Genomic DNA, 24,014 nt, shown 5'->3' with positions numbered 1-24,014 from the left:
CATATATGAGCACCTCCTCCCGACTCCCTAGTCCCCTTTACTACATACTAACTGACACTTTAGTCTCTGGAGTAGGACTCTTGCCTTGCCTACTATCTTTGTTATCCCGTAGAGGGACATCATTTTATTGATTTCATTTTACTGAGGAGTTGGAAAGGAATTCTTGGAAAGGATAATTATGTTGTATAGTATTGAATAAGCCTGTGTATTCATAAAAAATAAATATCTAGAATAAGCAGATTCTCAAGTGCAATTGAATGTATTTTTAAGGCAGACACAAACCTGATGTGGAGTTAAATTTGATCTCCTCTGTTTGGAATCATTACTCTGCATCCAGACAACTAGCCGAGCGCTAGCCAGCGTTCCAGAAGAAGTGGATTATTTTTCATCTGCAGCGCCTCTGCCTTCATTTGACTATTTTTCACCCCGGAGAGGACAGTTAACAGGTGTGATTCGTCACGTGCTGGCATGACCTTGGAGTGCTTCTGGAGTCAGAGTGGATGGAACCTTCAGCCCAGCTTAGACTAATGGTAGCTACTGATTGGAGCAGGGCTTGACACAGCTGCTGGTTTGAGGAGAGAGAGAGAGAGAGAGAGAGAGAGAGAGAGAGAGAGAGAGAGAGGAGAGAGAGAGAGAGAGAGAGAGAGAGAGAGAGAGAGAGAGAGAGAGAGAGAGAGAGGAGAGAAGAGAGAGAGAGAGAGAGGAGAGAGAGGAGGAGAGAGAGAGAGAGAGAGAGAGAGAGAGAGAGAGAGCGAGAGAGAGAGAGAGAGAGAGAGAGAGAGAGAGAGAAGAGTGAGAGAGAGAGAGAGAGAGAAGAGAGAGAGAGGAGAGAGAGAGGAGAGAGAGAGAGAGGAGATAGAGAGAGAGAGAGAGAGAGAGAAGAGAGAGAAGAGAAGAGAGAGATGCAGAAGGAGAGAGAGAGAGAGAGGAGGAGAGAGATATGAGAAGAGAGAGAGGAGAGAGAGAGGAGAAGGAGAAGGAGGAGAAGAAAGAGAGAGAGATCGAGGGAAGGAGAGAGGAGAGAGAGCAGAGAGAGAGAGAGAGAGAGAGAGAGAGAGAGGCGCCCGTCGCTGGAGGGAGGAGATGAAGAGTCCGGCCCAACCTAGGCAATATTGTGACACAGAGTCCATTACAAAAAAAAAACCCACAACAGCAGGAGGAGGTAGGCAGCAAGAAGGCCACAGAACGAGGGACAGGAGTCAGAGAATAGAAAGCAGTCGAGAGATAACTTTGATAAGTGTTGCGCCTGCGTTAACCTTGATGGCCACTATCGGGACGATGCATGCCTCTGGGATCTGTTTGGCTGGATGAGATTATTTTTTTCCTCAGCAGGAAAAATCAATACTCTGCGAGCGCAGTGTGACAGGGGCATCATTTCACAATTGAAGTGGCTGTCAGACGTCGTCATTCGATGACTTTTGTTCGCCATTGTACTTTTAAGCCTTCATTTTTCTCCTTCGCCCCCCCCCCCCCCCCCCCCCCCCCCCCAACTCTTTGTCTGAGTTAACCTGATGGTGTTTGATGTGGCCGTTTTAAACTTGAGGGCAAGAGATCAAGTGCAAGGGGGACTCTTCAGAAACCAATTGTTTCAGCATCTCTCTTTTGTTTAGTAACCCCTCCTCCCATCGTTCTGTAAGGAATTCCTTATTCCTAGGAATATTTGCATTCCCTCTTAGAACACGACAAGGACACGCACCCCGGTCGGCCAGTTTCCCCACTTTAAATGAAACCCTCTGGGACGGCTTGTCGGCGGACGTGAGAAATTGGAAGAGGAGCGCGAGACAACAAGGCGATAGCCGACCCCTCTGAGTGTCTCTAGCTGGCTTCTCTACTGCGCCACACAATGTCAAGACAGAGTACTCATCAAGCATGCTTTAATAAGATCCCCACTGGTGTGTGTGTGTGTGTGTGTGTGTGTGTGTGTGTGGCGTCGCCCGTTTCTCCAGCAGAACCTTGAGCGCTTTGTGATGTCATGAAACGAGCGCCTTGAAGGCTGAGACAGTGTGGCACAGAAACATTTCAAGGTCCTTGGCTCTGTCACTCACTGTAAGTGATAAACACAGGCTTTATATCTGGTAATGAGGCCTGTATCCCCACTCACACCCTCATTATTACTGGTGAACCCCTCAGGCCCTGATGGGAGAGCGTGACAACAACTACAGCATTTAGAGGGTTGACAGTGTATTATTCTACATGCAGAAACCTATGCCACATGTTCTGGCCTTTTGAATTGCACTCATGCTGTTGACTCGGTAGATTTGTATCTGTGAGATGTGCTGGAATGCCTGACCCTCGTGTGTGTATGTGTGTGTGTGTGTGTGTGTGTGTGACTATTCATGTTGTCTTCTCATATCATTATTATAGTGTAATTTAGCCAGTGGTTAGACCTGTTTCCCTTCCTTTCTAAATCACACAGACGTTTCTCTGGTTATTGACCTGAGCTTTGCGTGAATTGTCCGAGACACATCTCCATGTAATTTACTCGATTAATGCCAGCCCATTATCAGTCTGTCTTCTCCGGGCACCTTTTTCCACCAGAGTAGGCGCCAGCGCCCGTCACCCACCGACCCTGTCAGCCAGCTCATGTAATGGAAGGTGCTGCCCGTGATTACACTGTCTCAAGTCGTAAGGTCTCACGTCACGCCCTCCACACACACACACACACACCGCTTCCTCACCTGCTCGCTCACTCTCCAAAAGCCTTTCTTGTGCCTTTTACCTCTGACTTCATCATCATCTGACTTCCTCGTTTGAATCTGGCTACCAGGTAGACTAGACATTGATCCTGATGTCTGAATCTGGCTACCAGGTAGACTAGACATTGATCCTGATGTCTGAATCTGGCTACCAGGTAGACTAGACATTGATCCCGATGTCTGAATCTGGCTACCAGGTAGACTAGACATTGATCCCGATGTCTGAATCTGGCTACCAGGTAGACTAGACATTGATCCCGATGTCTGAATCTGGCTACCATTTAGACTAGACATTGATCCTGATGTCTGAATCTGGCTACCAGGTAAACTAGACATTGATCCTGATGTTTGAATCTGGCTACCAGGTAGACTAGACATTGATCCTGATGTCTGAATCTGGCTACCAGGTAGACTAGACATTGATCCTGATGTTTGAATCTGGCTACCAGGTAGACTAGACATTGATCCTGATGTTTGAATCTGGCTACCAGGTAGACTAGACATTGATCCTGATGTCTGAATCTGGCTACCAGGTAGACTAGACATTGATCCTGATGTCTGAATCTGGCTACCAGGTAGACTAGACATTGATCCTGATGTCTGAATCTGGCTACCAGGTAGACTAGACATTGATCCTGATGTCTGAATCTGGCTACCAGGTAGACTAGACATTGATCCTGATGTCTGAATCTGGCTACCAGGTAGACTAGACATTGATCCTGATGTCTGAATCTGGCTACCAGGTAGACTAGACATTGATCCTGATGTCTGAATCTGGCTACCAGGTAGACTAGACATTGATCCTGATGTTTGAATCTGGCTACCAGGTAGACTAGACATTGATCCTGATGTCTGAATCTGGCTACCAGGTAGACTAGACATTGATCCTGATGTCTGAATCTGGCTACCAGGTAGACTAGACATTGATCCTAATGTCTGAATCTGGCTACCAGGTAGACTAGACATTGATCCTGATGTCTGAATCTGGCTACCAGGTAGACTAGACATTGATCCTGATGTCTGAATCTGGCTACCAGGTAGACTAGACATTGATCCTGATGTCTGAATCTGGCTACCAGGTAGACTAGACATTGATCCTGATGTCTGAATCTGGCTACCAGGTAGACTAGACATCGATCCTGATGTCTGAATCTGGCTACCAGGTAGACTAGACATCGATCCTGATGTCTGAATCTGGCTACCAGGTAGACTAGACATTGATCCTGATGTCTGAATCTGGCTACCAGGTAGACTAGACATTGATCCTGATGTCTGAATCTGGCTACCAGGTAGACTAGACATTGATCCTGATGATCCGTTTCTTTTTTTACGTCTCACAGTCAGTATCAGGATAGACCCTTCATGTGCCGTTTCCACCGAGGTAAAGGGGCCCCCTCTGGTTGCTAATGGCACTAGGCCGTTCATGCTATTTTACTATTCCCCCCGCTCCCTTTGAAATTAGCGGAGGGGTGATGTGTTTAAAAAGTGTTCCCTGACTCACTCAGTGTGCTTTGTTCTGTCAGCCTATCGGAAGAGTAGAGGATGGAGGTAGGTTATTATGTAGGCATCTAGAGCTACCAACACGACTCTAGCAGTCTAATGTCCTCTATGTATGACGATTTCAGAGCAGTGGAACGACCCCCAGAATCTACACTCTGACATGTCTTTTCCACGTCCGTTTTACCCCGAAATGGAGGCCTTGTATTAATGGGTCTGTGATGTGTTCAGCTGTTTGCTTGTTATTTCAGAGGGGAGTCGCTCAGTGAAACTACTTCCCCTCGCCGCCGGGCCCAGCCAGGCCCGTTAGAAAAGCACACGTCACTATGGGGGGACTAGGCGTTTTGGTCCGCGGTGAACGACCAGCGTGTTTACGATGATGTGTTTGAACTGCAGCGCTGCTGATTAGTGACGCAGAAGTCACACGTCAAGACAGGCTGGAAAGAACGTTTCTTGTTCCGTCCCGTCGTAAAGTATAGACGCGACGCCGTCTGTTCCAGGGGGCTAACATACGTTTCATTCATTCAGCCCCATTCCCTTTCCCTATACTCCCATTACTACTCGTCTTCCTTTCAACGCACGCACGCACGCACGCGCATGCACACGTTGGGCTTTAAGGTCAAGGACCACTCTAATGCTCCACAAAGAGATAATTAGGGCCCAATAGCCCCTCCAGAATAGCCTTCCAGAACGTGATCCAGACCTATAGATTTCCTGTCACGTATGAAAAGTCACCGTTCCAATTGGAGAGGAGGACCAATCATTATCAAGAACTTTAGTGTGTTTACTGGTTGCTAAGGTTACTGGTGAGGCAGGCTGCATTTGTAGAGCTGTGGATGGAAGGCTGGGGATGTATGTGTGTGTTCTCGGCCAATGGGCTGCCTTTTAGGTTCATTTCATTTGAGCATTGGGAATTGCATTAAATCATGTAGCATTGGGAATTGGATTAAGAGTTGCTGGTATTGATGCTGTAACCTTTCAGTATCCAACGGATGCACTGAAACCACAGTAATATGGCCATGATTTTTGCCTGAGGTACATGATAGTAGTGTGTATTCCTAATTTCTTTGTTGCTTGTATTTCTACACTACTTGGCTAACGGCTGTTAGAAATATGCAGTGTACCCAAATGTTTTCTGTCGGTTATATATTACTTTATTTTACAGTTTAACTCGGCTTCATATTTTGCTCAGTTTATCTTAGCGTTTCAAGTCTGGCTGTTTTTTCCCTCAGTATAGGTGTTATTGTATATACCATCTACTCACATTCAGACAGAGAAAAATGAGCTTCTGTTTTGTTATTCGGAGCCCTGGAGGCATTAGTAACTATGTCCACTGTTATTAATCAACGTGACATAAGGGCCAGAAAATGACCCCAGATTTTCATTTGGTTTTACTCAAGGTAGCGTTTCTACACTCACACAGCTGCTAGTCTTATATTATGTCGTTTTACATGGTGTGTAGTAGCCTATACCATTTTTCCCAGAATACATGCTAGTTCCATACATACAATAGGAAGTTGCATACTATGTGTATGCCAGTATTCTCCTCAGAATACATACCTCCTGGGTTTCTCTTTAAATGTACTATAAAGGCTTTTTTATTGAGCACTGCACATACAATTCATTTGTAATGATACTTACGTCATTGTGCTTTTGACAGAAAGGTTAACCTGTTGTTTTGTCTTTGACCCCTAGTCCCACTGTGCCCAGTACTCGGCTGAGAAGCGTGATGAGGAGAAGATGTGCGACCACCTGATCCGAGCGGCCAAGTACCGCGACCACGTGACAGCCACCCAGCTCATCCAGAAGATAGTCAACATCCTGACGGACAAACACGGTGCCTGGGGAAGCTCTGCCTTCAGGTAAAAGACTACGTAGTTCTACATCTACAATCTAGAGCAGGGGTTCTCCAACTCTGGTTCTGGAGCTCTATTGGGGGTGCAGGCTTTCGTTCCCGCCCAGCACTAACACACCTCATTCAACTAATCACATGATCCGTTTTTGGTCTTCAGTCTAGTTACACCTTCATCAGGTTCCACTCAGCACCATCACATGTTCAGTCTAAAGTACTGCGACTCTGTTCCAATCTCCATACTAACATACCAATTCAAATGAAGCAATGTGTTGGGGAAATGGTCTGATTTGGCTATTTTTTTCCCAGTGTCCAAACTTCCTGCCAAAGATTGACATAATAAGAACATTGAGCATTGGTGATGGTAAAAACGAGGATACACCTGCCTTTTAAATGAGCCGTAGTTTTCCTTAGAGTACAGCACATCCATTAAGACCACTGTAATGACTGTATTCTCCCTCCTGGGAGTTAGTGATTGAGTTAGGTCTGCACCGGTGCAAACGCCGAGGTATGGGATGCATGAAAGAGATTTAAACAAACCCTCCAGCCATTAAAACTATAGAAAAGCTTAGAAAGCTCAATGTTGGTTTCAACAAAACAGGCCAGTTAGAAGTCAATGGGGGTATTCCCTAATGATGGCCTGTGCTGTTGGTGTGCTGGCAGGTTGAGTACAGTATATAATGGTTGGAGAGTCAGTCTGCTGTTGGTGTGCTGGCAGGTTGGGTACAGTATATAATGGTTGGAGAGTCAGTCTGCTGTTGGTGTGCTGGCAGGTTGGGTACAGTATATAATGGTTGGAGAGTCAGCCTGCTGTTGGTGTGCTGGCAGGTTGAGTACAGTATATAATGGTTGGAGAGTCAGCCTGCTGTTGGTGTGCTGGCAGGTTGGGTATGGTATATAATGGTTGGAGAGTCAGCCTGCTGTTGGTGTGCTGGCAGGTTGGGTACGGTATATAATGGTTGGAGAGTCAGCCTGCTGTTGGTGTGCTGGCAGGTTGGGTACGGTATATAATGGTTGGAGAGTCAGCCTGCTGTTGGTGTGCTGGCAGGTTGGGTACAGTATATAATGGTTGGAGAGTCAGCCTGCTGTTGGTGTGTTGGCAGGTTGGGTACAGTATATAATGGTTGGAGAGTCAGCCTGCTGTTGGTGTGCTGGCAGGTTGGGTACGGTATATAATGGTTGGAGAGTCAGCCTGCTGTTGGTGTGCTGGCAGGTTGGGTACGGTATATAATGGTTGGAGAGTCAGCCTGCTGTTGGTGTGCTGGCAGGTTGGGTACAGTATATAATGGTTAGAGAGTCAGCCTGCTGTTGGTGTGCTGGCAGGTTGGGTACAGTATATAATGGTTAGAGAGTCAGCCTACTGTTGGTGTGCTGGCAGGTTGGGTACAGTATATAATGGTTGGAGAGTCAGCCTGCTGTTGGTGTGCTGGCAGGTTGGGTACAGTATATAATGGTTGGAGAGTCAGCCTGCTGTTGGTGTGCTGGCAGGTTGGGTACAGTATATAATGGTTGAACAGTCAGCCTGCTGTTGGTGTGCTGGCAGGTTGGGTACAGTATATAATGGTTGAACAGTCAGCCTGCTGTTGGTGTGCTGGCAGGTTGGGTACGGTATATAATGGTTGGAGAGTCAGCCTGCTGTTGGTGTGCTGGCAGGTTGGGTACGGTATATAATGGTTGGAGAGTCAGCCTGCTGTTGGTGTGCTGGCAGGTTGGGTACGGTATATAATGGTTGGAGAGTCAGCCTGCTGTTGGTGTGCTGGCAGGTTGGGTACGGTATATAATGGTTGGAGAGTCAGCCTGCTGTTGGTGTGCTGGCAGGTTGGGTACGGTATATAATGGTTGGAGAGTCAGCCTGCTGTTGGTGTGCTGGCAGGTTGGGTACGGTATATAATGGTTTGAGAGTCAGCCTGCTGTTGGTGTGCTGGCAGGTTGGGTACAGTATATAATGGTTGGAGAGTCAGCCTGCTGTTGGTGTGCTGGCAGGTTGGGTACAGTATATAATGGTTGGAGAGTCAGCCTGCTGTTGGTGTGCTGGCAGGTTGGGTACAGTATATAATGGTTGGAGAGTCAGCCTGCTGTTGGTGTGCTGGCAGGTTGGGTACAGTATATAATGGTTAGAGAGTCAGCCTGCTGTTGGTGTGCTGGCAGGTTGGGTACAGTATATAATGGTTAGAGAGTCAGCCTACTGTTGGTGTGCTGGCAGGTTGGGTACAGTATATAATGGTTGGAGAGTCAGCCTGCTGTTGGTGTGCTGGCAGGTTGGGTACAGTATATAGTGGTTGGAGAGTCAGCCTGCTGTTGGTGTGCTGGCAGGTTGGGTACAGTATATAATGGTTGAACAGTCAGCCTGCTGTTGGTGTGCTGGCAGGTTGGGTACAGTATATAATGGTTGAACAGTCAGCCTGCTGTTGGTGTGCTGGTAGGTTGGGTACAGTATATAATGGTTGGAGAGTCAGCCTGCTGTTGGTGTGCTGGCAGGTTGGGTACAGTATATAATGGTTGGAGAGTCAGCCTGCTGTTGGTGTGCTGGCAGGTTGGGTACAGTATATAATGGTTGGAGAGTCAGCCTGCTGTTGGTGTGCTGGCAGGTTGGGTACGGTATATAATGGTTGGAGAGTCAGCCTGCTGTTGGTGTGCTGGCAGGTTGGGTACGGTATATAATGGTTGGAGAGTCAGCCTGCTGTTGGTGTGCTGGCAGGTTGGGTACAGTATATAATGGTTGGAGAGTCAGCCTGCTGTTGGTGTGCTGGCAGGTTGGGTACGGTATATAATGGTTGGAGAGTCAGCCTGCTGTTGGTGTGCTGGCAGGTTGGGTACGGTATATAATGGTTGGAGAGTCAGCCTGCTGTTGGTGTGCTGGCAGGTTGGGTACGGTATATAATGGTTGGAGAGTCAGCCTGCTGTTGGTGTGCTGGCAGGTTGGGTACAGTATATAATGGTTGGAGAGTCAGCCTGCTGTTGGTGTGCTGGCAGGTTGGGTACAGTATATAATGGTTAGAGAGTCAGCCTGCTGTTGGTGTGCTGGCAGGTTGGGTACAGTATATAATGGTTGGAGAGTCAGCCTGCTGTTGGTGTGCTGGCAGGTTGGGTACAGTATATAATGGTTAGAGTCAGCCTACTGTTGGTGTGCTGGCAGGTTGGGTACGGTATATAATGGTTGGAGAGTCAGCCTGCTGTTGGTGTGCTGGCAGGTTGGGTACGGTATATAATGGTTGGAGAGTCAGCCTGCTGTTGGTGTGCTGGCAGGTTGGGTACGGTATATAATGGTTGGAGAGTCAGCCTGCTGTTGGTGTGCTGGCAGGTTGGGTACGGTATATAATGGTTGGAGAGTCAGCCTGCTGTTGGTGTGCTGGCAGGTTGGGTACAGTATATAATGGTTAGAGAGTCAGCCTGCTGTTGGTGTGCTGGCAGGTTGGGTACAGTATATAATGGTTGGAGAGTCAGCCTGCTGTTGGTGTGCTGGCAGGTTGGGTACAGTATATAATGGTTAGAGTCAGCCTACTGTTGGTGTGCTGGCAGGTTGGGTACAGTATATAATGGTTAGAGAGTCAGCCTGCTGTTGGTGTGCTGGCAGGTTGGGTACAGTATATAATGGTTGGAGAGTCAGCCTGCTGTTGGTGTGCTGGCAGGTTGGGTACAGTATATAATGGTTGGAGAGTCAGCCTGCTGTTGGTGTGCTGGCAGGTTGGGTACAGTATATAATGGTTGAACAGTCAGCCTGCTGTTGGTGTGCTGGCAGGTTGGGTACAGTATATAATGGTTGAACAGTCAGCCTGCTGTTGGTGTGCTGGCAGGTTGGGTACGGTATATAATGGTTGGAGAGTCAGCCTGCTGTTGGTGTGCTGGCAGGTTGGGTACGGTATATAATGGTTGGAGAGTCAGCCTGCTGTTGGTGTGCTGGCAGGTTGGGTACGGTATATAATGGTTGGAGAGTCAGCCTGCTGTTGGTGTGCTGGCAGGTTGGGTACGGTATATAATGGTTGGAGAGTCAGCCTGCTGTTGGTGTGCTGGCAGGTTGGGTACGGTATATAATGGTTGGAGAGTCAGCCTGCTGTTGGTGTGCTGGCAGGTTGGGTACGGTATATAATGGTTTGAGAGTCAGCCTGCTGTTGGTGTGCTGGCAGGTTGGGTACAGTATATAATGGTTGGAGAGTCAGCCTGCTGTTGGTGTGCTGGCAGGTTGGGTACAGTATATAATGGTTGGAGAGTCAGCCTGCTGTTGGTGTGCTGGCAGGTTGGGTACAGTATATAATGGTTGGAGAGTCAGCCTGCTGTTGGTGTGCTGGCAGGTTGGGTACAGTATATAATGGTTAGAGAGTCAGCCTGCTGTTGGTGTGCTGGCAGGTTGGGTACAGTATATAATGGTTAGAGAGTCAGCCTACTGTTGGTGTGCTGGCAGGTTGGGTACAGTATATAATGGTTGGAGAGTCAGCCTGCTGTTGGTGTGCTGGCAGGTTGGGTACAGTATATAGTGGTTGGAGAGTCAGCCTGCTGTTGGTGTGCTGGCAGGTTGGGTACAGTATATAATGGTTGAACAGTCAGCCTGCTGTTGGTGTGCTGGCAGGTTGGGTACAGTATATAATGGTTGAACAGTCAGCCTGCTGTTGGTGTGCTGGTAGGTTGGGTACAGTATATAATGGTTGGAGAGTCAGCCTGCTGTTGGTGTGCTGGCAGGTTGGGTACAGTATATAATGGTTGGAGAGTCAGCCTGCTGTTGGTGTGCTGGCAGGTTGGGTACAGTATATAATGGTTGGAGAGTCAGCCTGCTGTTGGTGTGCTGGCAGGTTGGGTACGGTATATAATGGTTGGAGAGTCAGCCTGCTGTTGGTGTGCTGGCAGGTTGGGTACGGTATATAATGGTTGGAGAGTCAGCCTGCTGTTGGTGTGCTGGCAGGTTGGGTACAGTATATAATGGTTGGAGAGTCAGCCTGCTGTTGGTGTGCTGGCAGGTTGGGTACGGTATATAATGGTTGGAGAGTCAGCCTGCTGTTGGTGTGCTGGCAGGTTGGGTACGGTATATAATGGTTGGAGAGTCAGCCTGCTGTTGGTGTGCGGGCAGGTTGGGTACGGTATATAATGGTTGGAGAGTCAGCCTGCTGTTGGTGTGCTGGCAGGTTGGGTACGGTATATAATGGTTGGAGAGTCAGCCTGCTGTTGGTGTGCTGGCAGGTTGGGTACAGTATATAATGGTTAGAGAGTCAGCCTGCTGTTGGTGTGCTGGCAGGTTGGGTACAGTATATAATGGTTGGAGAGTCAGCCTGCTGTTGGTGTGCTGGCAGGTTGGGTACAGTATATAATGGTTAGAGTCAGCCTACTGTTGGTGTGCTGGCAGGTTGGGTACGGTATATAATGGTTGGAGAGTCAGCCTGCTGTTGGTGTGCTGGCAGGTTGGGTACGGTATATAATGGTTGGAGAGTCAGCCTGCTGTTGGTGTGCTGGCAGGTTGGGTACGGTATATAATGGTTGGAGAGTCAGCCTGCTGTTGGTGTGCTGGCAGGTTGGGTACGGTATATAATGGTTGGAGAGTCAGCCTGCTGTTGGTGTGCTGGCAGGTTGGGTACAGTATATAATGGTTAGAGAGTCAGCCTGCTGTTGGTGTGCTGGCAGGTTGGGTACAGTATATAATGGTTGGAGAGTCAGCCTGCTGTTGGTGTGCTGGCAGGTTGGGTACAGTATATAATGGTTAGAGTCAGCCTACTGTTGGTGTGCTGGCAGGTTGGGTACAGTATATAATGGTTAGAGAGTCAGCCTGCTGTTGGTGTGCTGGCAGGTTGGGTACAGTATATAATGGTTGGAGAGTCAGCCTGCTGTTGGTGTGCTGGCAGGTTGGGTACAGTATATAATGGTTGGAGAGTCAGCCTGCTGTTGGTGTGCTGGCAGGTTGGGTACAGTATATAATGGTTGGAGAGTCAGCCTGCTGTTGGTGTGCTGGCAGGTTGGGTACAGTATATAATGGTTGGAGAGTCAGCCTACTGTTGGTGTGCTGGCAGGTTGGGTACAGTATATAATGGTTGGAGAGTCAGCCTGCTGTTGGTGTGCTGGCAGGTTGGGTACAGTATATAATGGTTAGAGTCAGCCTGCTGTTGGTGTGCTGGCAGGTTGGGTACAGTATATAATGGTTGGAGAGTCAGCCTGCTGTTGGTGTGCTGGCAGGTTGGGTACAGTATATAATGGTTGGAGAGTCAGCCTGCTGTTGGTGTGCTGGCAGGTTGGGTACAGTATATAATGGTTAGAGTCAGCCTACTGTTGGTGTGCTGGCAGGTTGGGTACAGTATATAATGGTTAGAGAGTCAGCCTGCTGTTGGTGTGCTGGCAGGTTGGGTACAGTATATAATGGTTGGAGAGTCAGCCTGCTGTTGGTGTGCTGGCAGGTTGGGTACGGTATATAATGGTTGGAGAGTCAGCCTGCTGTTGGTGTGCTGGCAGGTTGGGTACAGTATATAATGGTTGGAGAGTCAGCCTGCTGTTGGTGTGCTGGCAGGTTGGGTACAGTATATAATGGTTGGAGAGTCAGCCTGCTGTTGGTGTGCTGGCAGGTTGGGTACAGTATATAATGGTTGGAGAGTCAGCCTGCTGTTGGTCGGTTGGTTCCCTCTTGTTAGTCTGAATTGACTCTCCTGAGACTCGTCTGTGTGTGAGCTCAGTTTGCGGTTGCTCTTACACCAGGGGCTCAGTGGGTCTCTCTCTCTCTCTCTCTCTCTCTCTCTCTTTCCCTACATTTTTTAATATTGTATTCTCTGGTCTCTTAGATTTTTGCCTCCCCTGAGTATCTTTCTCTCTCCTACTCTTCTTTCTCTTCTTCTCTCTCCTCTCCTCTATGCTTTGATCTTAGCGAGCCCAGTGATGTTATGGAGAGGCAATATTATATTACACACACTCTCTCTCTCTCCTTCTCTCTCTCTCCTCTCTCACTCTCACTCTTTCTCGCTCGCTCTTTTTCTCTCAATTAAATTAAATTCAAAGGGCTTTATTGGCATGGGAAACATATGTTTACATTGCCAATGCGAGTCAAATAAATAATAAACAAAAGTGAAATAAACAAAAACATTTTTTACAGTAAACATTATACTCGCAAAAGTTCCAAAAGAGTAATCTCTCTCTCTCTCTCTCTCTCTCTCTCTCTTTCTGTATATTCACACAACAAGGCCAAGCTATTTGCTATGCACCTCCGCAGCCCAGAGAGACTCTCCCTTCCCCATTACCGTGCTTTTCTTTCATTGTGTTATTGTGCTGCTACCGTATTGATGGTTTTCCTAATGGCTGCCGATGGGCCAGGCTGGGAGCAGGGAGCCGCTGGCACCGGGCCTGGGAGCCGGGCCCAAGCTTTTAATAAATCACAATCAGACCTGTGCCGTTGCATCAATATTTTTGGTCAATTACCGAGAAGGTCAGGTGGCGCAGCTCTGCGACGGGGACCCCATGCAGGCAGCGGTATGTGGTGGTGGGTGTGGGGGGAGGTGTAAGGGGGGGTGCTAGCGCCACAGACAACACAGAGAAAGGGGCAATGGATACGATACAGACTGTCCACGCACAAGGACACAGCACCGAGAGGCGGACACGCACGCACACAGACTAAAACGTGGGTGCCGCAACATTACAGAAAACAAGTGAGGGAGGGAGAGAAGACCCTCACACACATTTTCTATCAGCGGTGGTGAAAATGAAATCTGGGAGCAACAAAGGGTACACGCCGCCATGATTACGACCTTTGTCGAGAGGTGGAAAATTCACGAGCTCCTATAAAGACCTATTCCCTAAAGTTTCTATTCAATAAAGGGGCCGAAAATGAAAATATTATTTTTCTCACAGAACAGGCTGATGGGAATTGTTGTTTTCCTCACGGCAGGCATCTAATATCATCTGACACGCCGTGACCCACCTGAATGCAATTTGTGTCTTAATATCCAGCTTACACCAGCCCTGGCCCCTGGAGACATGAGGTGTTAGGTGGTTTTCTCTCTTCTCATTTTCTCTCTCTCTCTCTCTCTCTCTCTCTCTCTCTCTCTCTCTCTCTCTCTCTCTCTCTCTCTCTCGCTCTCTCTCTCTCTCTCTCTCTCTCTCTCTCTCTCTCTCCCTCTTCTATTTCCTTCTCTTTCTCTTTCTCACTCCTTTATTCATCTACCTCTCTCTCCATTGTACTGGACCGTCTAGGGAGGTCTCCCTCCAACAAAGGGAAGTAACTCTTATTTTCTGTTCTGAGATCTGCCCTTGGCCGTCATTGGTGCACACACACACACACACGTCATTACGTGCACTGAGGGACAGGACAGACAGACAGGGAACGCTACCTGTTCATCCTTACATTACAGGCACGTCCTCTGGAGACTCTGGTGTACCACACGCCAGCAGTCTGATCCAAAACCACAGACACCACAGACACAACATGAATGACCAGCTCTGAGGTGGCCACAGATGAAGCGACTGGCAGCACTCATATTTTTCCTCACTTTTTTTTCTGGAGCGAGTGAGCGGCCCGACAGAGCATCTAGGCGGCGTTGGTGTTTATTTGGGTCAGGAGACAAGTCATCTTTCATGTATATGACACCCGGCAAAGTGGCCGGACAGAGCGAGAGAGAGATGAGGACGGGGAGAGAGAGAGAGAGAGATGAGGGGTAGATGATGGAGAACGGTAGAGTGGTGTCTCGGAGGACACACTCCCTTTTCCTCAACGCCCTCCTTCATTACATCCTAATGAGCTGACTAATGTACCATGGAAATTCACTCTGGATGCTGGGGAGGAGGGAGAAGGGAGAGCAGGGATAGGAAGAGAAGGTATATGAGAGAGAAGCGAGAGGAGAGAATGCAGGGGAGAAAAAATAAGGGAGAGAAGGGAGAAATGACAAGAGGAGAAGGTACTGTGGCTGCCGTGTGGGAGGGGGAGAGAGTGTGGGAGGGGGAGAGAGTGTGGGAGGGGGAGAGAGTGTGGGAGGGAAAGCACAGTGTTTTAGGGGAGAGAGAGCACAAGTTCAGATTTAGAGTAGTAGTTAGTGTTGTGTTTTCTGCCAAATGTGTAACATGGTGATGATTATTGGACATTAGGTCACGTATTTGGGGATGTTTGAAGGTGCCCCACGTCTGTTTCTCCTCCACTTAATCGCCCTCTTCCTCCTCTCCCTTTCCCCTCTATCTCCCTCTAACTCTCCAACCCTCTCTCTTCCTTTCTCTCTCTCCCCCTTTCTCTTTTAATTAGTTCTCCCTCCCTTTAAGCAGCTCCCCCTTCTCCTCCGCCGCTCCACCGTGTTGTAATGGAACAGCCGTAGGCTAGAGCCTTCTCAGCCGTAGGACATCCATCTTTGTTGTGTGTCACGCTCTCTCGCCGCCCGGCAAAAAAAAAAATAATCTTTGTGATGCGCACTCCAATTTTTCTTCAGTAAATCAAATCTTCCCTTCCTTCAGAAAGATGAATGCTCCGGGGTTGGGGTGTTACAGAAAAAATCAATTCTGGCAAAATTGGAACAGTATGCCTCTGCATCGATCTGGCCTTGTGAGATGGAAACTAACAGCTTTGTAACTGTTCCCAGGACAGTTAGCTGACCTGTAATGGACAAACTATCAATATTAGCGTTACTGTTTTATCTTGTAGTGTGTCATTGCTCCACCAGAACCATCAGGGTGAAATAGAAGAATTCTGGGCTTTACTCTGACAGAGAGATGGGGTCGAGGGTGTTCTCTCATCTGCTAATTCTATATGGGGACAATCGACCAGTTCCCTTTGTGTACGACACACAATAGCCATTGTGCTATTGTTGAACCTGAGAAGGGGATTTGTTACCCGTCTAAGATTGATTGATCCAGTTTTATTATTTTGTGTAATCTTGTAAATGGTCTTTTTACAATTGGATTTTATTATAGAGCTCTGGCCGATAGTGTATTATTAGGGAAAAGAGTGCAATTTGGAATGCACCCTGAGTCTCACTGTTCATAGCATACAACATAACACACTCCTCCAGAGTGACTCTGTAGCACGCATCCTGCAGAAACAAAGGACCTGTATCCACTCCGCTAACCCCTGCTCTTCTCCAGCCCAGCAGCAGACACACACACACACACACTTACCTCTGTCTTGCATTGTCTACCAGTCATAAAATGAATAAATAATAACCTTGGCATTTGCCACAGACTAATTTCAGCCAATCATCAGTCCTTGATTACACACGCACGCACGTGCGCACACACAGAGAGAGAGACACACACTCAAACACAACACACAGTGGAGCCCCCTTCATTGACAGGAAAAATAGGTCACAATTCCAATGGCAACATATACAACCTATAGCTGATTGACTTGCTCGTCATACGCTATGATACATTTACCAGGTCTGTCCAGCTGCGTCGTTGCTTCATATTGAGTGTTAATGGGACGTACAGTGCAGCTGGGCTGAGATTGTTTAAGGGATAACTGAATGAGGAAGTTGGGACACTTGCCTGTCATTGAGGATTATTATAATCAGGACCTAGAGCATCAATGTTTATCCCAGGATGTCTGGGAAGACACACACACACACACACACACACACACACACACACACACACACACACGATGAGTCATTTGTAATGGTTGCCTGGAGAAGGTTCAGAGCATGTTCTCAAGTGCTTGTTTGTGTTCTGTAAAACTCCGAGGCCCTCGGTTCTATCTGCTGATCTGTTTCTCATAGCAGAGTTCAGGGACTAGAATAAACACCAGACCAGGATTTGAAATGTACCCTAATCCTGATACCTATCTTTTGTATATGTTTCATAATCCATAGCAGTACATCATTGTTGTCAAGGCTGGCAAAAAGCTGGACGTTCTATTAAATTAGTTTGAATAAAATATCACGGTAGGATTATAATCTGTGTGGGAAAAGTTGATTTAGGAAATGTTATGGCGACTGTATCAGGGCGGTAGGCCAATAAGACAATGACCTTTTTAGCACTTAAGTGCTTTTGTAATGGCTTAAAATGTAATAACACGGTCACAGTAAAACAAAATGCTCTGAGACCTACCACTACATTTCCAGCATTTGTTAGACTCTTTAGCTGCGGTAACTTCAATGGTGTTAATGTTTTTTGCTTTGCTTATAAACACTGGAGGGCCTGTGATACAAACATGCGTGCTGACCCAGACCCAGCATGCCGTGCAGAGCTAGCACAGCTGTCGGACAACAGCGCTACTCTACAACATCCGCCTTCCGTTCTCTCTCCTAGATGAATTGATCGTTGTTTTCTTTAGGCTTAGCTCTGTCCGAGACCTACTCCAAAATCAATTAGCCCAACGGAAAAGTTAGAGTTGAGCTGGCGAAGCTACTGCCCCGGACATCCATCTGCAGTCGGTTTTAAGCCGTAAACAGTTTTTACTGTAAACAACGAGGGTTTAGAAGAAAGCCGAGATGTCAATGATGCTCATCTTTAGTAAATGAGACGGTCGCTATCGGGAGGGGAAATCTGGAGCGTCGAGCCTTAAACGGATTTAAAGTGAAACCCTCGACCTTGTTCATCACGTTACGCAGGCCGCGTGTCTGGGATTTTTTGGAAATGTGGTGACATGTAGGAGGAGGGATGTTCTCCCGTTCTCCAAATCTCCAGAGAGGAGCATGTTAAAGTTTGACAGGCCAACATTCCATACATTATATGAAATGATGCGTATATGTTCTGCACGGCCCTACCGTGCAGGCCCGATGTCAAGGGTTATGGATAGGAATTAGAATATGGCCTAATGATAACATTTGCTTCTAACTGTGTTTACAGTACAGTGGCTGGGCTTGTAAGAAATAGTAACAACGTGTCATGGTGGAACATATTAACGGTTGATGCTGTCCATATGTTACTTACCATGGACGGCTAACGGTTAAACAAGCCTCATCGCAGGATCGAGGAATGAAACTGATGCTCTCACTCTTTAGGGATCAAAGGTTTAAGGGATTTAGTCCAGGATAATGGAGCTATTAGTTTTGTTCTGAGACAGGTATTTAGGAGTGATTTGGGTGAATTCAATCTTCAGTGTTTAGTGTAGAAAACAGTTTATTTTGCAGGTGTGTCTCCTGAAGCACACTGATCTTACCTCCTCTCCCTCTTCATCCCCTCTCCATCCTCCTCTCCCTTTTCATCCCCTCTCCATCCTCCTCTCCATCCTCCATCCTCCTCTCCCTCTCCATCCTCCTGTCCATCCTCCTCTCCCTCCCCTCTCCCTCTCATCCTCCTCTCCCTCTCATCCTCCTCTCCCTCTCATCCTCCTCTCCCTCTCATCCCCCTACTCTCCCTCTCATCCCCCTACTCTCCCTCTCATCCCCCTACTCTCCCTCTCATCCCCCTACTCTCCCTCCCCTCTCCCTCTCATCCTCCTCTCCCTCTCATCGTCCTCTCCCTCCCCTCTCCCTCTCATCCTCCTCTCCCTCTCATCCTCCTCTCCCTCTCATCCTCCTCTCCCTCTCATCCCCCTACTCTCCCTCTCATCCTCCTACTCTCCCTCTGATCCCCCTACTCTCCCTCTCATCCCCCTACTCTCCCTCTCATCCCCCTACTCTCCCTCTCATCCCCCTACTCTCCCTCTGATCCCCCTACTCTCCCTCTGATCCCCCTACTCTCCCTCTGATCCCCCTACTCTCCCTCTCATCCCCCTACTCTCCCTCTCATCCCCCTACTCTCCCTCTCATCCTCCTCTCTCTCTCATCCCCCTCTCCCTCCCCATCCTCTCATCTCTCTCATCTCCCTCTCATCCCCCTCCTCTCATCCCCCTCTCCCTCTCATCCCCCTCTCCCTCCCCATCCTCTCATCTCTCTCATCTCCCTCTCATCCCCCTCCTCTCATCCCCCTCTCCCTCTCATCCCCCTCTCCCTGTCCATCCTTCTCTCCCACCGCCTCTCACTCCACCACCTTCTTATTCCTCCTCCTCTTATTCTTCTTCCTCTCCCTCTTACTCCTCCTCCTCTCCGACCTCTTATTCCTCCTCCTCTCCCTGCTCCTCATCTCCCTCCTCCTCTCCCTGCTCCTCATCTCCCTCCTCTTGTTCCTCCTCCTTTTACTCTTCCTCTCCCTCCTCTCTCTTCCTCTTTCTCTTCCTCCTCTTCCTCCTCAGCTCTGTAATGAATCCCTGTTATACAGTGTGAACCCCCTCTCTTCCTTCCTCTCCAGAAAGACCTATTACATCCCACCGTCTACCGCCTCAGAGCTCAGCCTCTATGTAGTGTGACAACTCTCCAGATTTATCCGTTCCATATACCCTTAAGAAAGTATATGGCCTTGGCCCAGCAAGGTCCTGATTAGAGGGCCCTGATCAATATCTCAATAAAAAGCCATTGGGGAAGTTTTTACGTTCTTTTTTCCCCCTCTCCCTTCTCCCAGGATGCAATATCTGGGGAGTATCGATTGTTCAGGGTTCAGTAGTTAGTTAGTTATCTCCTTTGACTAACCCCATGGCGCTGTGCGTGTCACCCCCTCTCCTGGGTCTCGTGATAGATCGCTGCTCTCCCAGCCACTGTAATTACACTCAGGCCACAGCTGGTCATTTATTTCCACACTTCACCATTTACCAAAAAATCTGCTTTTTATCTTTGGGATCCAGCGGCTTTGTTCTGCAGCGAAAGCAGAAAAGGGCACATGAAATACTGGCGTGATGTTACAGAGAATGGAGGGGGAATGGAGGGAGATGGAGGAGGGGATCCATCCTTTACTCAGGGACCTTTCACTTTTATTCTTTCCCTGGATTTACTTTGATCTTCGTCTTTCTCTCCTTCTCTCGCGCCAGACCAGAGCCACCTATAGCAGAGCTGGTTATGGTGAGGGAGTCTAAAATGTTTGAAATAATGTAACTATTACGTCATTTTTCTCCTACTTTCATTATTTGTATTTATTAAACCTTTATTATTTTTTAAGGCCAGCAGTGGCTCTTTAAAAATGTGTGAGTAGCGGCAGTATTCATGTAGTTGTTTTCCTCCATATCAACCCAGTCCACTGGTCACCCAGCACCATCAAGCCTCAACCCCCCCCCCCCAACCATCCTTCCCTCTGGTTCTCTCTCTCTCTCTCCTCCAAGCCCATGAAGTGCAGCACTTGACATGATTAGGCGGCATGCACGCAGCCATTGTACCATAAGTGCTGTATAATGGGCATTGCTGTGTGATGGAGAGAGAGAAGGAGGGCCTCATGAATACACCAGACAGCCGTGCTAGATGAGCCTGTCACGGCCCAGCATCACACTAACGTATTGAGAGGAGGGCACGATGCACAGCCCAGCATCACACTAACACATTGAGAGGAGGGGACAACGCTAGATTAGAATACAGAGAGGACAGGGGACATCACTGTGTCTTGTGTCTGTCACCCAGCCATGTCCGCCTCAAAACCCTGGGAAATGGATTAACTGGGAAATTATATTGTCATAATCAGTGGCGACCCCTGTTTTGAGCACCACATTTTTTGCAAAAAAATACAAATCTAAATCAAAGGTTAGAGCTCGAAATTTCAAACCTATTGGGTGCTGCCATAGTTATATTAGAAGTGTCCATCCAAGAAGGCTCAAGGTCATTGGTCACAGATACAATGACATCAAATCACATTATATCTACAGTAGCTTTGATTGGACTGATCATGTCAACATCTTACTTTCAAAATCTAAGCTAGCAGTCATCATCATGAATCAAGTCGACAATCTAATGGCAAATCCTTTTCAATCCTTGTCATATGAAGATAAATAATGAAGAGAAATTATAGATAAAACGTATCGGTGCTCATCGGCCATTGGGCATAAACATTACACAACAAGTTGGAAATCGCAAATTCAACACTGAGTGGTTTGAAAGGAATCAGTAGCTATCTGCAAGCATTGCAAAGCAAACATTAGCCTGCTATTCAGTGGAGTGGTTGTGAGGTCCCAAGTCTAAGATTAAGGGTCTCTTTTCCTAGTTAAAAATTATAAAAATTCAACATTGGCCATGCTGTCAATGAAGCTTGATTTGTGCCACACTTAAAACAACTGTTAACTCTGAATATTTTCAAGACAACTGGTTACTCGGGAAAAACTCTGAATTGTAAATCTGGAACTCGGGCTTCTTTCTAGAGCTACGACCTACAGATCACTGACGTCATCATGATTCAAAGTTTTTTTCTTCCTTCGAGCTCCCAGTTGTCTTGAAAGCACCATAAATCCAGAGACTTTGATGACAAAGTTTGATGACAAAATTTTCCAACGAAGGACCTCCACGCCACCTTCCTGTTCAAGTGAGCACAGCACAACAAGGTGAGTCCAAAAATGTATTGTATGCTGCTGCATAAATTATGTAATATGCCAGGGAGCTATGTATACTGTAGCTAAGAAAGTAATACTAAGTGCATGTTGTGTAGTAAGATGTTAGTAGCCCATGTGCATCACCCTAATAATTGTCTATTTTCTCCTCTTAATTTCACCTACTGTTCTAACTTGGTGGTGCACATGTAGCCTATAGCCTGTTTTAGAGAAATGTAGTCATCAAATATTATAAGAGCTTTCATTGTCTGCTTATATGCCCCCTTTATTTATCCTACGGTTCTGACTTGGTGTACAGGGAGAACACTAAGAATGGCTCATGTTCTGAATTCTGTCGCTGTACATTTCAAAAGTGCTGAACAAATAGTTATATTGACTACGTCCGTCCTAGCTTGCTCATTAATGTGCAATGAATGTATTGTTCAGTATTGTGTAGTGGCTTTGCCATCATGCATCCCACTTTTCTTTTTTTGCCTCACCAATATTTACATGCTAAAATCGCCACTGGTGATAATAATTTCATGAAATGTTCATTTTTTTTTGTCAGAAAATGTGCTTTCACTCCAGCAGTCCTTTCCGATAAATTTGTGTCGAGCTATAAATGATTCTGTCTTGACTTGATGTTGTAAATGGGAACTTTAAGATTGACAGACCCTGAGGACCTCGAACCCCCAAAACATTTCCCAATCCCAGACGACCTTGGGCCTTTGCTCAGTCTTCTATTTGGTCGTGGTTGTGTTCAGAGCCATTCTGTGCCAGTTTAGATTTGTCAGGACGTTCAAGTTCAGCCCTGAAGGGTAGAGGTCATCTGATTATGAGGATACCTCCGGTAATGGCTGAATTATGCAATTCTGCTCCAGTGGATATGGATGCCTTCATTACCTACCAGCAGTGACAGATGTGTGCATGTTGTCAAAACTAAAAAAATATGATGCTTTATCGAAAAACACAGACTATACCAGTTTGGTGACCGCATATATCATTTTTGTTGTGTTTTTGAAGGTAACATTGGTGTTTTAATATGGTTTGTTTGACTTTGGACATATTGTTGTGGGTAATGAAGATTTATTGTGAATTCTAGATAGATTTGTACATATTATAGTCGGTGGCCTAAGAATATGTTCTCTTTGTGAAATAGCACAATACACTTCTTTTGAAACATATTTCAACAGGTAATAAACCACAGGGTGGTTTCCTAACAAACAAACAAACATTTTGGTTAATATTTACCCCCTCTCTTTACACCCAGCCCTCTCCTCTAAATCTCCACACCTCCCCTGGAGGAAGAATATAATTAGGGTGTAATTTCCAGACCCTTTGTCGCAGAATTTACACTGAGCTTAATTGCTGCTAATTGGGGAGTGCGCGATACTGAGCCCATCGGTAATTAAGACCGTATTTCCATTTTTCATTTTGAGCATTTGTGTGTGTGTGTGTGTGTGTGTTGTTGTTGCACCGTGTCTGCAGCCTCATGCATGGCCACCCCATGGGAGTGCTTTGATCTTAGCGAGCCCAGTGATGTTATGGAGAGGCAATATTATATTACTCTCTCTTTCGCTCTCTCTTCCTCTCTCTCTCTCTTTCTCTCTCTCTTATTTAGTTTTTGGTCCGTGCTCATAAGGAATTAGAGTAGTAATTACATGGAGGAGTGGGATATGTGTGAAGGATATCAACATGCTTATTGTTCTCATGTGCCGTGAACTTAGTCATGTGACCTGAAAGACCTGCAGCTTGAAGGTCCTCACTGTTAATTACTCAGGTGTGTTAGTGGTCAAATGGCATAGTACTTGTATGTAGCATTTGTAAAAACACTTATCCTTATGTTTTGGGCTAACATTTTTATTTTGATATAGATTCTAGGTTTTGATCAAGACTGTTTGGCATATTCATCGCTGTTTTATTTATAATACCTTTCCATTCCCGTATCCAATCAGGGATTGATCAACGGTAGCAGGAAATTCAAATTAATATTCAAAATAAGCAAATGAAATGGTCTGATCCTGTCATAAACAAAAAAGAACGAGTGAAATCCCATCATGATGAAAGTCGTTTAGGAGTATAGATGGAGACGATAGCCTCCTCTGTGACCCTGAAGCTACCTTTCTCAAACACATAAACAACATTACAGCAACATTAGGAAGGCTGAATTAACATACACAGCTATGGAAATGGTCTGTGTAGTACACCTCATTTGACTAGGAAGGACATGCGTTAATGCACGGGTACCGTAGAACCTCACTTACGGCTTAAGGCGAGCTTTAATCATGGCCATTTCCATAGCAAGGCGTTTGACCCCTCTCGTTTTAATTTGGAGGTGTCGCTGTGACTAGCTCCCACCGCTGACACCGTTTGACAAAGAGGAAGTGGTTCTCTGGCGCCACAGTCATATGTATGACAAATCCTCAACCTATCCCCTCTCAGATTCTTATAAACTCATGGTTTATGCAAATCAAAAGAAATGATCTCGGCGATAGAGGCAACGTTTGAGCAATTTGAGGGGCTGCCAATGGGGTCCCTTTGCATTAATGAGAAAAAAAAGCAAAGGGAGAAATCACACCTCCTCTGCGTATATGTAATCTCACTGACTGTACCCGAAATGAATCCCGTCTGAAGTTATAAATGGCTGTTTGTCCTTCAGCAAAGTGCTCTGTGTGTGATGTATGGAATGCATGTTGCTGCTCTAGGTCCTGTTTCTAATGATAAAGGATAAAGGTTATATAGGATCATTTGCATAATCTCTAGCCAAAAG

The 24,014-nt window shown here is 46.8% G+C and overlaps 1 protein-coding gene across 1 annotated transcript in view; it reads left to right on the top strand.

Moving 5' to 3' along the window:
• Positions 1 to 24,014, top strand: part of LOC115191800 (lipopolysaccharide-responsive and beige-like anchor protein) — a gene marked incomplete in the record, with an annotated part of 272,883 nt that overhangs the window by 138,646 nt on the left and 110,223 nt on the right. The window contains 1 exon segment of the mRNA XM_029749734.1: positions 5,889 to 6,055. Within this exon segment, the coding sequence (XP_029605594.1) occupies positions 5,889 to 6,055 (167 nt within the window).

The sequence above is a fragment of the Salmo trutta genome, chromosome 4 (assembly GCF_901001165.1).
Source record: "Salmo trutta chromosome 4, fSalTru1.1, whole genome shotgun sequence".
Lineage (NCBI taxonomy): Eukaryota > Metazoa > Chordata > Actinopteri > Salmoniformes > Salmonidae > Salmo > Salmo trutta.
This window is presented reverse-complemented; position numbering and strand designations above follow the sequence as displayed.